This window comes from Cannabis sativa, chromosome 1, assembly GCF_029168945.1.
Source record: "Cannabis sativa cultivar Pink pepper isolate KNU-18-1 chromosome 1, ASM2916894v1, whole genome shotgun sequence".
In the NCBI taxonomy this organism is placed as follows: domain Eukaryota; kingdom Viridiplantae; phylum Streptophyta; class Magnoliopsida; order Rosales; family Cannabaceae; genus Cannabis; species Cannabis sativa.
The window spans coordinates 47,750,366-47,764,871 of record NC_083601.1 but is presented as its reverse complement, the minus strand read 5'-3'; the positions used below and the strand labels follow the sequence as shown (position 1 = coordinate 47,764,871).

Genomic DNA, 14,506 nt, shown 5'->3' with positions numbered 1-14,506 from the left:
TAAATATATATATATGATAACAAACAATTTAATTTAAATAGTTAAATTTTATGGATATACTCGTGATAAATAAACATTATCAAATTTCCATAAAACAGTAAGTAGTATGTAACATCTTTACTTAAAGTATGTAAATAGATTACCTACAAATAAACAGATAATTTATAATTGTTAGTATTAAATTGTGGAGAAAGATTTTACTTACAATTATTATATATTCTTATGATTATATTGACTAAGAGCATTATAATTTGAGCAATACTCTTTCCATTTCATTTGCATTCGGTAATCCATATTAATTAACTTAATTAATCATTGAATATTAACAGTTTATGCACATTATTTTGAAGTTAGTTGTACATATAAATAAAAAATTATACGCAATAACAAAACAGAAAGATTATTTATTGTTTATAATAATTTTCAAAAAGAATAGTTGATTATTATAAATAGATAAACCTCCCCATGCCATAATTTTTATCAATAGTTTACTACGTACTCCACCGTTTTTTTCTGAAAATAAGTAAATTGTGGTTTGAATTTCGGAGCAATATTTTCAATATATTACCTTAATTTTAGAATATTTGATGACACTAAAAAAACCTTTAACTTTTAGTTACTTACAAATATAAATTTCAACAAAAAAAAAAAAATACATTTTTTTTATGACTAATACATTTAGTCACTAACAATTTTGTTGTATAGTGTGAAATAGTTCTAATACCCAAATTAATAAAAAGTGTAGCTAGATTAAGAATCATCAAGAAAAAACAAAAGAAAAACAGAGTATAGTTTATATGGTATGTAGATTATGAACCAAGTACGTAAAAAAAAATAATATATATAAAGATCATATAACTTACGAAAAAGTAAAATAAAACTTTTATTTAATAAAATATTCAATAATACTCGCTTATTCATTGCTGAAGAAGAAAAAAACTTGACAATGGGTGCAAGTCTAGCCAACTTGAAGATCAAATTATAAAGAAATTAATCAGCCGGCATAATTATATCCGTAATAATTACTGTAATAATTATTGTAATAATTATCGTAGTACGGATCATAAGAATTTTGAGGCTGCACTTGTAGTTGTGGCTGGGTAAAATATTGTTGTTGAGGCTGCGCTAGTGATTGTGGTTGGGAAAAATAAGGCTGCGCTGGTGATTGTGGCTGGGGATAATACTGTTGTTGAGGCTGCGTTGGTGGTTGTGGCTGGGGATAATACTGTTGTTGAGGCTGCGATATTGGTGGTTGTGAGTGGGGAAAATGCTGTTGTTGAGGAGATAATAATTGTAATAGGTGATGATAATCATTATAGAAGGAACCAGAATCATAATCACGGATGTGATTATACACATTATAGGTGATATTATAAGTAGTACCCTTTGCACCATGGTAAGCATGGTTATTCAAATTTTGAGAAGCAGTACTAGTATTGTTTGGTAAATAGTTACTTGGAGTTGTTGGAGTACTAGTGGCTTCCATGGTGGTGGTCGTAGGACTAGTGGCCGCCATGATATTGGTAGTGCTCGCAGTCGTGGTCATAGGACAATTAGGCTGATCATAAATTAGTTCATAATCTTCGCTAATATTGTCACCTGATCATTGAAAGTTAATTATTAAAAATTTAGGTATCTATTAAACTTAATACAAAATGTACCAAGAAAATTATTTACATACCTCCACCCATATTCACTACACCCATAGAAACAAACCATGTATATATATATATATATCACCAATTTTATTTTATAAATAATAAAAATATCCTATTTAAATAGTAGATTTTGGTGTGAATGTACCGTTTTTCTCTAACTTATATTTAAATTTTAAATTTGTAAAAGTTGTTGTGAAAGGCTTGAGATAAGGGTGGTTATTATATATTTATTTTTCAATCTTTGTACCGTTTCTCTTAATTAAATATCAATTAAGGGTTTATATATATAAATATATTTTATATCAATTAAGGGCGTGTGATTCGGTCCCACATTTAATAAATAACATACAAAATTGTATTCTTTTATACGGAGGAATATGTTTCATTTATTTACGTAAATGCATAATAGCAATACTAAATATCAACCATGGTTATTAGTTATTAATATTCTTTTATATGTGGGAATTAGGTTTACTATCGATTTTACTTTAATATTTTTTTTATTTCTTTTTTGGGTAACTGTTCAATAGTTACATTTTTCTTTAACCTGTAATAGCAGGTTACTAATGGGTAGTTTTACTTTTTTAGAATTAATTAATTATAATTAACTATATATTTTCTTAAAATAATTAATTAAATATTTAACAAGACCTCTTTTAGCAATTAATATTTATATTTAAATCCTTTCTTATAATAAATTTTCAAATAATTAATTATTTTTAAATGATATTTAATTATTTTGTTACAATTATATGAACTAAGTATGAGGCCTCAAGCTTATCAATCGATATTAAGTGTAATAATTTAAAATTAAGATTACAAGAATAATAAAATTTAAATTATGAAATTATATATGTATAATTTTAAATTATAAAAAGTTTTGCTATAAAATTTTAAATAATTTAAGAATAAAAAAATAAATTGCTAAAAGATCTTATATAGTAATAAATTGCAAAAAATTAATTAATAATTATAAATAATTAAATTTTAAAATATAATTAATTTTAATTAAAGTTTTATAAAGAAATAAATAATTAAGTTACTTTCAGGTTACAAGTTAAATTCAACAGAGTAAGAACGTTAAATTTAGCAGAATAACAAAAAAAAAATACATTAAACCAACAATTAACCTTAAATAATCACTTTTAATATATACACCTACGTTCTTTAACTAATTTTCATTACTTATAGAGTTCCAATATGGAACAATTTGTTTAATCAATTACCATGCAGCTGAGGAGCTTGACACTAATCGAGTTTGACGTGTAAGAGAAAGACCAAAATCTTGATATTATTATTATTATTATTATTATTATTATTATTATTATTATTATTATTATTATTATTATTATTATTATTATTATTATTATAAACAAACATTTTTAATAATCAGACCAAACACAATAATAATATGATGAAATATATATTCTCATTTGTATTAATTGGACTTGAATCTCATCATTTTATTAACAAAAAAGTGAAAATATACTGAAATCCATGAAAAAGGGGACAAAATTAAACAGTGTTCTACATAATATAAATATAATCACACTAAATTTGAAAAATGGTGTACTAGAAAGGAGGACGGATTGTAGGTATTGCAATGACACCATAGTGTTGCGGCGGACGAAATGGCGGCTCAGCTCCACCTCCAACACCCTCAATTGGCCACCTAGCTACTTCAAACGGCGGCGGCGGTGGGGGCATCATTAGTCCTGCAAGGACCATTGGTTCAGCATTGCCTGGCAGCAGCGGACGAAATGGTTCGGGTGCAGCAGCCTCATCTGGCCCCGGAGGCAGTGGCGGGATGAAAAAATTTGGCCCTGCAGCAAACGGGGGAGGGAAAAAGGGTGGTGGCGGGAGAAAATGTGGAGCAATCTGTGGCAGCGGGAGAAAATGTGGCGCAAGTGGATGAAGTTGAAGACCAATGTGAGGCTGCAGTGGGATCTGTGGCTGTTGATGGGGCTGCGGAGGCCTGGCCCGGGGTCGGGACTGGCGATTGGGTTGTGAAGTACTCCTCTGAGGTGGTGTAGTCTGGTTTGGAGTACTTAGTTCAGCCATGATGGAGCCAATTGGATTTGGTACGAATTGAAATTCAGGGGAATTTGAAATAATTAATGAAAATGAGTAATATCAAGACAGTAAATCATTAATTTCAAACTAATTGAAAGAAGAACCAAAAACTAAACTAACTGTTAAAGAACTCAATGCCAAGAACTCATAAATTTATTATCTTACATAGTTATTTCAAACTAATAATTGTAATAATAGTTTATTAAATTAATCAAGATCCTTATGCTGTTAAAATGCATAAGAAATGGATGACGATTATGATCAGAACAAGATGATTAATTCATTGTCAAAGAAACGAAAATTACTTGCTCAAGAACTCAATCCGAAATTCAAATATGATTAATTAAAAGAAGAAAAGAAACTATTGGGTTTATTTTTAAATTTTAATGAAAAAAAAATATAATGATTAGCTGTATGGTTTCTATATTATATAAATAATACAAAATTTAAAAAATATAACAAAAAAAATATCAAAAAAATATCAAAAATTGGGGAATTATGAGAGATATGGGAAAAAAGATGGTTTAATTTTTTGGTTTAATTATTCGGTTTATTTTTAAATTTTTTGAAATTTGAAATCTTACACGATTAACATTTTGAAATTTTGAAATTAAAATGTATAAGTTAATTGTAAACTTAAAGCGTGTAATTATAATTCATCAAAAGAATAGTGTAAATTTAAAAAAAAAATACAAAAAAAAAATATCAAAATGGGGATATACGGTTTGTTAGAGAGATATGTGGCTAAGATTTGTTTAATTTTTTGGTTTAATTATTGGGTTTATTTAACGTTTAACATTAAACGTTTGTTAAAAATCGTTAAACCAACAAATAACGTTAGATAGACACTTTTTCTATATAAAGATAAAAATATTGTGTACATTATTACATTACAAAAATAACTATACATTTATAGTCTGATGTCAAACCACCATATATTTATATATATAAACATCACCAATTTTATTTAAAATCATCTTTAGGGGTGATTGTATTTTATTATTCATGAAAATTATACATGAGCTTCAACTATTTTTTATTGTAAGTGTGTTTTACTTATATTAAATTATTATAATTAATATTTTTCATTAACAAATCCAAATTAAATTATATATATAACTTATAAAATATATAATAAAAACTTATTAAATTTCCTAAATAAAATTGAACATACTTATGGCCAAGTATAGCACATATGGTACGTACTAAAGAATATTGATAGCTAATAATTAAGGTTGATATTTTTGATAATATATTCGTAGGATTTGGTATTTTTTATAATTAAGAGAAACACCGGTACAAAGATAGAGATGGAAAAGAGACAATTTTCTCAACAAAATTAAATAAATAAATGAAAGAGATAGACAATAAATTTTCAGCTAGCCTTAATTTGACAACCACTTTTTAAAATTTAAAATTTAAATATTATTAGTTAATAAGAAAAACGATACATTCGGCCACTTTTGAGAAAAAGAAGAACTACATCCACAAAAATCTATGATTTAAATTGATATTTTGATTATTTAAATTCAAAGTAAAATAAAATTAGTAATCTATATATATGGTTTGCTTTCTACATAGTTATAGTTTTGAGTAATATTATAATTGCGATTGAATATGGGAGTAGTGAATATGGGTAGAGGTACGTAAATAATTTTGTTAGTACTATTTGTATTAGTTTAATTAATTAGTAGATCTGAACTTAATTTTGGATAATCAGGTATTAGCGAAGATTATGAAGAAATTTATGGTGAGATTAGCAGTCCTGTGACCACTAGTACCACCACCACTATTGCCACCGCAGCCGCCACTTGTCCTACGACTACGACTGCAACCACCACGGAGGCCACTAGTGCTCCCACTCAAAATCTGAATAATCATACCTATAATATCACCTATAATGTGTATATTTATATCCGTGATGGTAATATTAAGCCCTACAGTAATAATTATTATCACCTATTACAATTATTATTACCTCAACAACAACATTTTCCCCAACCAAAATCACCAGTGCAGCCTCAACAACAGCCTTTTCCCCAGTCACAACCACCAGAGCAGCCTCAAGAACAGCCACCAAAGCCTCAAGAACAGCCGCCACCAAAGCCTCAAGAACAGCCACCAGCGAAGCCTCAAGAACAGTCACCAAAGCCTCAACAGCCACCAGAGCAGTATTACAATTCTTATTATAATAATTATTATAATAAATATTATAATAAATATTATAATAATTATTACCAGAAATATTACATGAATTATTACAGGAATTATTACATGAATTATTATAATAATTATTACAATAATTATTACAGTAAGATGCTGACTAATTTCTATACAGTTTGATCTTCAAGTTTTTTTTTCCTTTCAGCAATGAATAAGAGTATTATTGGATATTTTATTAAATAAAAGTTTTATTTTATTTTTTCATAAGTTATATGATCTTTTATATTTTTTTTACATTACAATGTATTTGCTTCATAATCTACACCATATAAACTCATACTATTTTTTTTTCTTGAACAATAAATTCATACAATAAACTCATAATCTAACTATTAATAATCAAATATTCTAAAATATATACATATACATAAACAATATTCTAAAATATATACATATACATAAACTCATAATGTATTGCTAGTTTCATTTAAGATTTTGATCTTTTTAAGATTTTGAATTTATTTTATTTTTAAAGATTACAAATTTTTTGTTTGAAAAATTAAATATTTATATTTGAAATATTATTTAATAATGTATTAAAAATAATATTAGTGTAATTATAAAATTGTAAATAAATTTATTATTGGAGTAGTAGATTAATCTATTTAGTTCTTTTTTTAACATAGCATTGTAATGTAAGTTTATATCTATAAATATTCTTTAAAGTGTTAAAGAGATATGTGGCTAAGATTTTTTTTAATTTAAAAAGAGATTATTAATATTTAAAAAATTGTTTAATTTTTGGGTTTAATTATTGAGTTTATTTATTAACGGGAGATCAAACGTTAAATTTAACAGAATATTTTTTTTATTTTTAAGTATATTATTTTAAACCAATAAATGCCGTTAGATAGACACTTTTAATATATAAAGATATATACCATATAAATACAAAAATAAAACTAAGGTATATATATTGAAAATATTGTTCCGAAATTCAAACCATAATTTATTTATTTTTTCAAAAAATACGGTGGAGTAAGTAACAAAAATGTTCTAGCAAAACTATTTGTATTAGTTTAATGAATTAGTAAATCAGAATTTTAATTAATAATTAATTTTTGATAATAGCAATATTATCGAAGATAATGAACACGTTTATGGTCAGACTAGTTGTCTTATGACCACTAGTACCACCACCACTGTCACTGCCACAGCGACCACCACTAGTCCTACGATCACACAACCGCTAAGGTCACTAATACCAAGTAATTATTCACTAATACATTTTAATCACTTCATTGGCACTCAAAATCATACTTAGCATGGTAGACGGTAGGGGTGGGCATCATCCAATCCAATTGAACCGAACCAATCTAATTCAATTACAAAAAGTTGGATATCCAATTACAATTGGATTGTATTGCATGCTAAAAGTAGTTTTAATTTAACGTCTCTAATTCAAAACCGAACGTGAAACTTTGATTTCATTCTAATTGGATTGGATCGGTTATTGGATGTCAATCTCAAAATCCAATTAAAAACCGATCAAATCCAATTACATTTATATATATTAAAAAATTATTTATATAATAAAAAATATTGAAAAATATAATATATATTTATTATATTTGTATTAAATTTTTTTGTATGTTAAATTTGTAATACTTGATTGTTTTGTATATTTATTTTCATGATATGAGGAATACCTCATATTCAAAGAGACTGAATCCCAAAAATTCTGTAATCACTCTCAAAGTAATAAAGAAACCAAAGCAAGAGACTCTTTCCAAGAGTGGACTAAGCAGGCCGAGCACCACCGTAGCTACCTGCCGAACCACTATAATTCCTTATGTTCATTTACTTTTCTGTTCTTATTTTTTGTCTGATTCTTAGCCAAATTACTTGACTAACCGTAGTTCTGGGAGGCTACTCGCAGTTCTGCTCGTGAATGTTCATATCCACTTTGAATACTTGCATATTTTGGTGTTGTCTAAATTCCTCCGACAACAATATCATAAGTGGGACTTATCATATTTTATTTTTACTACAGATAAGAATAATTGTATGTAAAGATATTTCTCGACAATCTAATATTAACAATTATAAATATTCTGTTTATTTGTAGGTAAATGTAATTACATACTCTTCAACACAATACACCAAAAAAAGGTGTTGGGTTGGGGTGATGACCCAGATAGCGATCCGGATGTTTCGAGTCACAGCTGTCCGTTGGGTCGAGGCCCGACCCAATACTAGAAATAAACTCATTTTGCCATCCCATTACCCAATAGCAATGCTCTAACAGAATTGGTATATAATTCTGTTTTCTTTGACTTGAGTGAGCTGATCGAGATAAGACTATATGTCTCAGTTGTAGACTAATAACTAATATGAATATACTCCACTTTGGAACCAAGAAGCTCTTTGTTTAGAAATAGAGTACACGTGTGTCGTTGTGATTTGTAGATAGGGAAAAGGGGAAATGTACTTAAACACAAAGGATTGAATGTTTCATTCCAAAGAGAGAGACCTCACTCATTCGAAGTTTCAATACAGAAAAGACTAATCTTCTTCTTCTTCTTCTTCTTTCTCTCTTCTCTCGTTCTTCATCTCTTGACTGGTAAGAAAGCCCATTCCCGTTTCCATTTCCAGCTATTTTCTTTTACTGACCCAATGTCCATTTTAGAGATAATCATATATGAATGATGTGATCTTGGCTATTATAATTTGGGTTCATGTTAATTAAATTTTTAGACTATTATTATTATTACTATTAGTTTTTGAAATTATTGTTTACAATAGTTAATTAATGTTGACACTAATTATTTGTAAGATAATAAATTCAAGATTATGATGAGTTCTTTTTTTATTATTATTTTCATTGAGGATTCTCTGTTATTGCCTTAATAATTTGATTTGTCGATCTTGATTATTTTAGTTCTGAATTTGGGTTCTTGTTAATTAAATTTTTGTTCATTTTTAGTTATAAAATTATTATTGTTATTATTTTTGAAATTATTTAATCATGCATAAACGATCTTGAATAATTAATTAGTTAAACTTTATCATTAATTAGTATGAAACTAATAACATACTTAATACGGAGAACAGACGAAACATGGAAGACAATGATGAGAGCTTGAATACTAAAAAGGGGAATGGAGATGATTTTAAAGAATACAATCTTTTCACGAATTCTCCTCCCAATTCTCCTGGTTTTCCAAGCACTGTTACGAGACAAGCAAGTGGTAGTTTTTTCTCCACCATTTCTCTTCATCATCATGATCACAATCCTAATCATGATCATCATCATCTCCATCACAACAACCAACCACAAGAGAGATCTGTTGCTGAGAACAATTCCTTATCTGAAGGCAATGGAGTTACTGAGGGAAATTCTCCGTCTGAACCACAGTTTTCTCCGCTTAATGTAAACGACACTCCCGAATTCCCACCACTGGGATCTGTTGCTGAAGGCAATTCTTCATCTTCTGAACCTCCAATTCCAATTCCTCATCAGGACAGTTCGGCTAAACTACAAGAAGAGGAAACTGTTATTCCTCATCAGGAGGATATTTTTCCTCAACCAGTTGAGGAGGAAACTGCTGGAGTTGCTGAACCTGAACCACAATTTCTTAATCAGAACTACTACTTGGACTTTCCACCCCTGCCCCCAAGCCAGGCCCAACCAGTAATCCAACCCCTGCCCCCAAGCCAGGCCCAACCAGTAATCCAACCTCCGAAAAGCAAGACATGAAAGTTTAGTTAGAGACCCAACAACAAAAACATTTATTTATTTGTTTGTGTAGTAACTGAATTTCATGAATTTTAAAAGTCTAATAAGGTACTAAGTGTAAATAAGAGAAGCATCATCATGGTCAATGTCAAATACATTAAGTTTGCTGTATTGAAATGCTTCAGAAAACTATAAGATTATTTCTAGCAAAATGAGGCTTGATATCAACTGACTGTAAGAAAATAAATAAATGAACAGGTTTAATTTTTCTTTTCAATTAATGAACTAACTATGTTCCAGCAAACTAACTATGTAACTATGTTGAAATTACGATAAAAATAGAGAAATGAATTCCATAACCCAAAAATCAATAAATAAAGAGATGAAGATGACTCAACTATCTTCTCCTATTGTCAACAATGAAGCACCTACAAAAGCAGTGGCAGAACATGCTAATAGATCTAAAGATAATGCTATGCCTCAAATAGAATCTCTAGATGATGAAACGGAAGCTCCAGAAGAAAAGGTTGAGCTCATTAAGGAAATGACCAAGGAAATGAAACAGAAAATGCAGTGGATAATAGCACTACTTGTGCTCTGGTCAGATCAAGCTCAACGGTAGATGGATTGAAGAGGAAAATGCCTAACGAGAAAAAATCCACGAAGAGGAAAGTTCTGGATGTGGCAGATATAGTGAAATTAACCTAAATCTAAACACCAAAAAGTACCCAAAAATCAATATAATAGCACAGGTAATTTGTTAATTTCATTCAAATTAGAAAATCTTGAAACTAACTACCTCCATTTATGTCAAAATTGACCAATCAATAGAATACATCAACTTACGACATGCCGAGAACTCGAGAATAAAAATCGAGACTGAGTTTGGGTAGATCACAGCCGTTAGGTTGCCATCTCCGGTGTTGATAATTCGTCTCCGGTCGACCGTGTTCAAGGCGGGTCAACTGAGGTTGTATATAAGGACAATCCGACTCTTCGTAAAGCGGTCGAGACTCGTCATAAACCCAACGCCCGCTGAAAATGTCGCAACCTGGGTCAGTTTTACCGATGGCGAAGGGAAGGACCTTCTCTCTCTTCTTCTCTACCCCGAAAACTAAACTCGCTTCAGTAAACCACGGTTTCTAATCAAAAACTATATAAATAAACAAAGAAAGGAAGATGTTAAAAAATAATCCTCCACTTAAACTGATATTCAGACCAGATACAAAGGACAGAAAAGGAAATACATACAAAATCCCTAAGTTGGCCTTCGGCCTCTAATTCCCTAACTGAAATTAGTTAGAATGGATTAGGAAAATCCATACCTAACTAATATCAGTAACTAATCAAATTAAACACATGCTGAAATTTAAATACAAACCCTAGATCTATAAATATACCTCATGAAAAACAACCAGAAATGTTGGTTGAGGGTGTTCTTCAAGATCCAGAACTTTGAAGCTTGAAGAACCAGAGATCGAAGCTCGTACATGCAAAGAAAACAACAGAGGGGTTAGATCTAGAGAGAGAGAGGGATTAAACACAGAATAAACACATAAACACTTGTATTAAACTTAAGATTACCATACCAAAATTACTCGTGACTTGGAATCTTCATGATCGTACTTCGCATCGACTGATATAGTGGAATCGAGCTCTCATATTCGAGGAGCAACAACGGAGACGTAGCCAATTTTATCAGAACTTCGGAAAATCCGGTGTTTTCTAAACTTAGATCTTTCGTTTTTGTGTGTGTATGGTATAAAGATCGATCATCAGAGATCCGATCTTCCGCCGGGTTAGTGTTCGGGATTTCGGGTTTCTAGGGTTTGGATTCGAGCTTTCGAGAAACTCTCTCAGTGGTTTCTAGCATTTCAGAGAGAAAGGGAGGAAATGAGAAGGTTCTCGATCCTTTCCTAGGTTTTGTTCAAAGACAAAACGGGGTCGTTTTGGGTTAACTTTGAAAAGTCAAAGTGAACAGAGAAAGGTCGAAATTGACCTTGGTATTTGATTCGTTTGTTTGTTGGTGTAGGGGGCAAGATAGTAAAATCCTATCTTAAAAATTCCTACAGAAGAGAAGCACAAACGAGTTAAGAGAAGAGAGCTCACGAGTTCCTGTAAAGGATCGGGTTGAGTCGGAACTGAATTGAATCTGCTGGTTGAAGACGCAGGCAACGCCCTCGCCGTAGAGGATGGAGACGAAGACAATGAAAGCTAGTAAGGAGAAGAGGTAAGGAGAGAGATGGCGAGGCTTTCTGATAACAGAGGGAGGAAGAAGATGAAGACGAAGACAGAGGAGATTTCATTGTTTCAATTGAGGAATCCAGAGAGAGAGAGAGAGAGTTCGATTGAGGAATCCAGAATATGGGAGAAGAAATTAGTTAGGGATTTTAAATGTTAAAATTCGTCCCTAACTTAATACTATACGTAGGGAAATTCTACAATGCATGATGTACCTTTGTCTGTTTTAGCACTTGAAATAATTTTTTTGTCAAATTTTTTCTCATGGTTATGTATGTTATAGTTATTTAAGACATCCTGCAAAATTTTAAAAATTTTGGAAAAGTTTAACATGTCGAAAACTACGTTCAAACAGTGTGATGCATGCGTGACTATTTTATTTTATACGCGTGTAAAATAGACTGTTTTAACATTGTTTTCTATATTGTAAATTATTCAGAATTCCTTAAAATTTTATAAGTTATCTTAAATAGTTATAACGTACATTAATATGAAAAAAAAATTAGACAAAAAAATTCTTTTGGATGCCGAAACAAATCAAGGGTGTATCAATGCATTTTTTTTAAGAGGGTGCATTGTAGAATCATCCCTATACATATAGTTTGTAAAAAGGAAATTTTATTTACATCCTAAAATTTTTTAAGTATACCCCATTTTAATAATTTTTATTTTATATAAAATTAATATCTTTAATTATACTAAGTATTTTTAACTTTTTTCTTTTAATTTATATTCTTAAAAAATATACCTATCAAACAAAATTAAATTATATTTTAAAAATTATGACAAAAAAATTAAAATAAAAAATTATATGAAATTTTCTTAAAAAAAATAAAAAAATATATACATGAGTTAGAAAAAGTTATAAAAATAAAATCAAAATAAGTATTGAAATTAACATAAAATAATGTGAGGAAAAAATTTTAAAAAAATATTAAGAGTAATTTTTAAAAATTATTCAAGTTTATATTTTTTTAATAATAGGGTGTATTTATAATTTTATGGAGTGCAAATATAATTCCCCTTTGTAAAATGGGATAACTTTTCCTAAAACCCAATTTTACCTCATTCATAAAATAATGTGAGGAAAAATCCAGTTTAATTTGCATAAAACTAATGTCCTGACTTCAATTTTTAGATCCATGAAAGACAAATCTCAAAAAATTAGAACTGGAGTTCCTAAACAATCCAATTCAAGTATAATCAAAAAAAAATTACATCAATACTATAGTAAAATGTTTATCCTGATGTATTTTTGTTGTTTCCTAAATTTTGAATGGTGAATTTGTTCATATTAAATCATAAAGAAACATGTAGATAGAGTTACGTACGTGGAAACACTGTTCTGATTTTTAATGTTTCATAATAGTTGCATTACAGTTGCATAAACATTTTGCTAACAGTTATTTCGTCTAATTGAAACATTCGTCTGATGCAACCTTCGGCTAACCACCCAACAACCACCTAGAAACTTTCGTCTGATTAAAACCTTCGTCTAATGCAACTTTCAGCCAACCACCCTGCAACTATCGTCTGATTGAAACCCTCGTCTGATGCAACTACTGCGCAACCACGCAACAACCACCGTACAACTATCGTCTGATTGTGTAAGTTATAGTGTAAGTGGTATTTTGGTAATTAAAATCACATAAAAGGTATAAATGTTGTCTTTACCTTATGGAGGTATTTTTGTAAATAAAGTGTCAATTTATATTTTCTATGTAATAATTCCTTTATTTTATTTTATTTTGCTAAAAGAAACATTATTTTAAAAGAACATAGATGTATATATAAAGTTCAAAATATATATATATATTAGTAAATATCTCGCGCTTCGCAGCGGGTATTTAAAATTTTTTAAATGATATATATAAAATAAATTTTATATTTTATGAAATGATAACTAAATAATAAAAATTGAATCAAATGTTGTTAATTTTTATATAATTTTTCATCAATATTAAAACAAAATGTATTTAAAAAATTACATCAAAAATATTAAAATTTACAATTTAATGTAATTTTACAATAGGTGTGATATTTAATAATGATTAGAATTATATATCAAATTTTAAATTTTGATATTTTTTATGTAATTTTTCGTTTCATAATAAGGGTAACTATTATACAATTTTTTATCTAAAAAAACAAACAAAGAGATATCTTTAAATACTATAATTAAAAAAAAAGATAATTAAAGAATCCCCGAGATAAAAAAAAAAAAACAATTGATAAATCTATAGAAAACTCACCATATGAAAACTGTTGTCATCGCCGTATCTCATTTGTAGTAGTTGCTACTATATTCAAAATAGATGTTATCACCGTATCTCACTTGTAGTAGTCGTTACTATATTCAAAGTCGATGTTATCACCATTTCTCACTTGTAGTTATCACTATTTTTCCTATTAAATTTACCTGTACATAAAATAAATTAAACATTGAGTTAGCTATTCACTTTTCATATGTAAATCATTCTGTTATAAAGTCATTACTTGAAATCAATAAAGTCATTACTTTTTTATTGTGTTTTTTATAAGTTTCATACTGCAATATATTGTGTTAAGTTTGCACTGGTATTCTACTGGTGTTTTTTTGTTGTTTAATTGTTGTTTTGAGTTGTTCTGCTTT

At 28.9% G+C, this 14,506-nt stretch overlaps 4 protein-coding genes across 5 annotated transcripts; 1 reads left to right on the top strand and 3 right to left on the bottom strand.

Moving 5' to 3' along the window:
• Nucleotides 1–859: 859 nt before the first annotated feature.
• LOC115704643 (uncharacterized) lies at nt 860–1,701 on the bottom strand. Of its 2 annotated transcripts, XM_061118508.1 has the most exons (3): nt 1,682–1,701; nt 1,547–1,599; nt 860–1,516 (listed from the first exon to the last, which is right to left on the bottom strand). In XM_061118508.1, exons 1-3 carry the CDS (start codon nt 1,689–1,691, stop codon nt 995–997), a joined length of 585 nt encoding a protein of 194 aa, XP_060974491.1. In that variant the 5' UTR covers nt 1,692–1,701; the 3' UTR covers nt 860–994. The 2 variants fall into 2 exon arrangements, with proteins under 2 accessions (XP_060974491.1, XP_030487705.2); XM_030631845.2 differs by having other exon boundaries at nt 860–1,599.
• Nucleotides 1,702–3,230: 1,529 nt separating this feature from the next.
• LOC133034857 (protein TRACHEARY ELEMENT DIFFERENTIATION-RELATED 7A-like) lies at nt 3,231–3,719 on the bottom strand. The gene has a single exon (XM_061110314.1). It carries the CDS (start codon nt 3,717–3,719, stop codon nt 3,231–3,233), a length of 489 nt encoding a protein of 162 aa, XP_060966297.1.
• Nucleotides 3,720–4,921: 1,202 nt separating this feature from the next.
• Nucleotides 4,922–6,179, top strand: LOC133039604 (gamma-gliadin-like). The gene is made up of 2 exons (XM_061118504.1): nt 4,922–5,373; nt 5,452–6,179. The coding sequence occupies exons 1-2, from the start codon at nt 5,349–5,351 to the stop codon at nt 6,072–6,074; spliced, it is 648 nt and encodes a 215-aa protein (XP_060974487.1). The 5' UTR covers nt 4,922–5,348; the 3' UTR covers nt 6,075–6,179.
• Nucleotides 6,180–8,936: 2,757 nt separating this feature from the next.
• On the bottom strand, nt 8,937–12,038 carry LOC133039609 (protein trichome birefringence-like 3). The gene is made up of 3 exons (XM_061118510.1): nt 11,743–12,038; nt 10,480–10,668; nt 8,937–10,343 (listed from the first exon to the last, which is right to left on the bottom strand). Exons 1-3 carry the CDS (start codon nt 11,937–11,939, stop codon nt 10,277–10,279), a joined length of 453 nt encoding a protein of 150 aa, XP_060974493.1. The 5' UTR covers nt 11,940–12,038; the 3' UTR covers nt 8,937–10,276.
• Between the last annotated feature and the right edge of the window lie 2,468 nt (nt 12,039–14,506).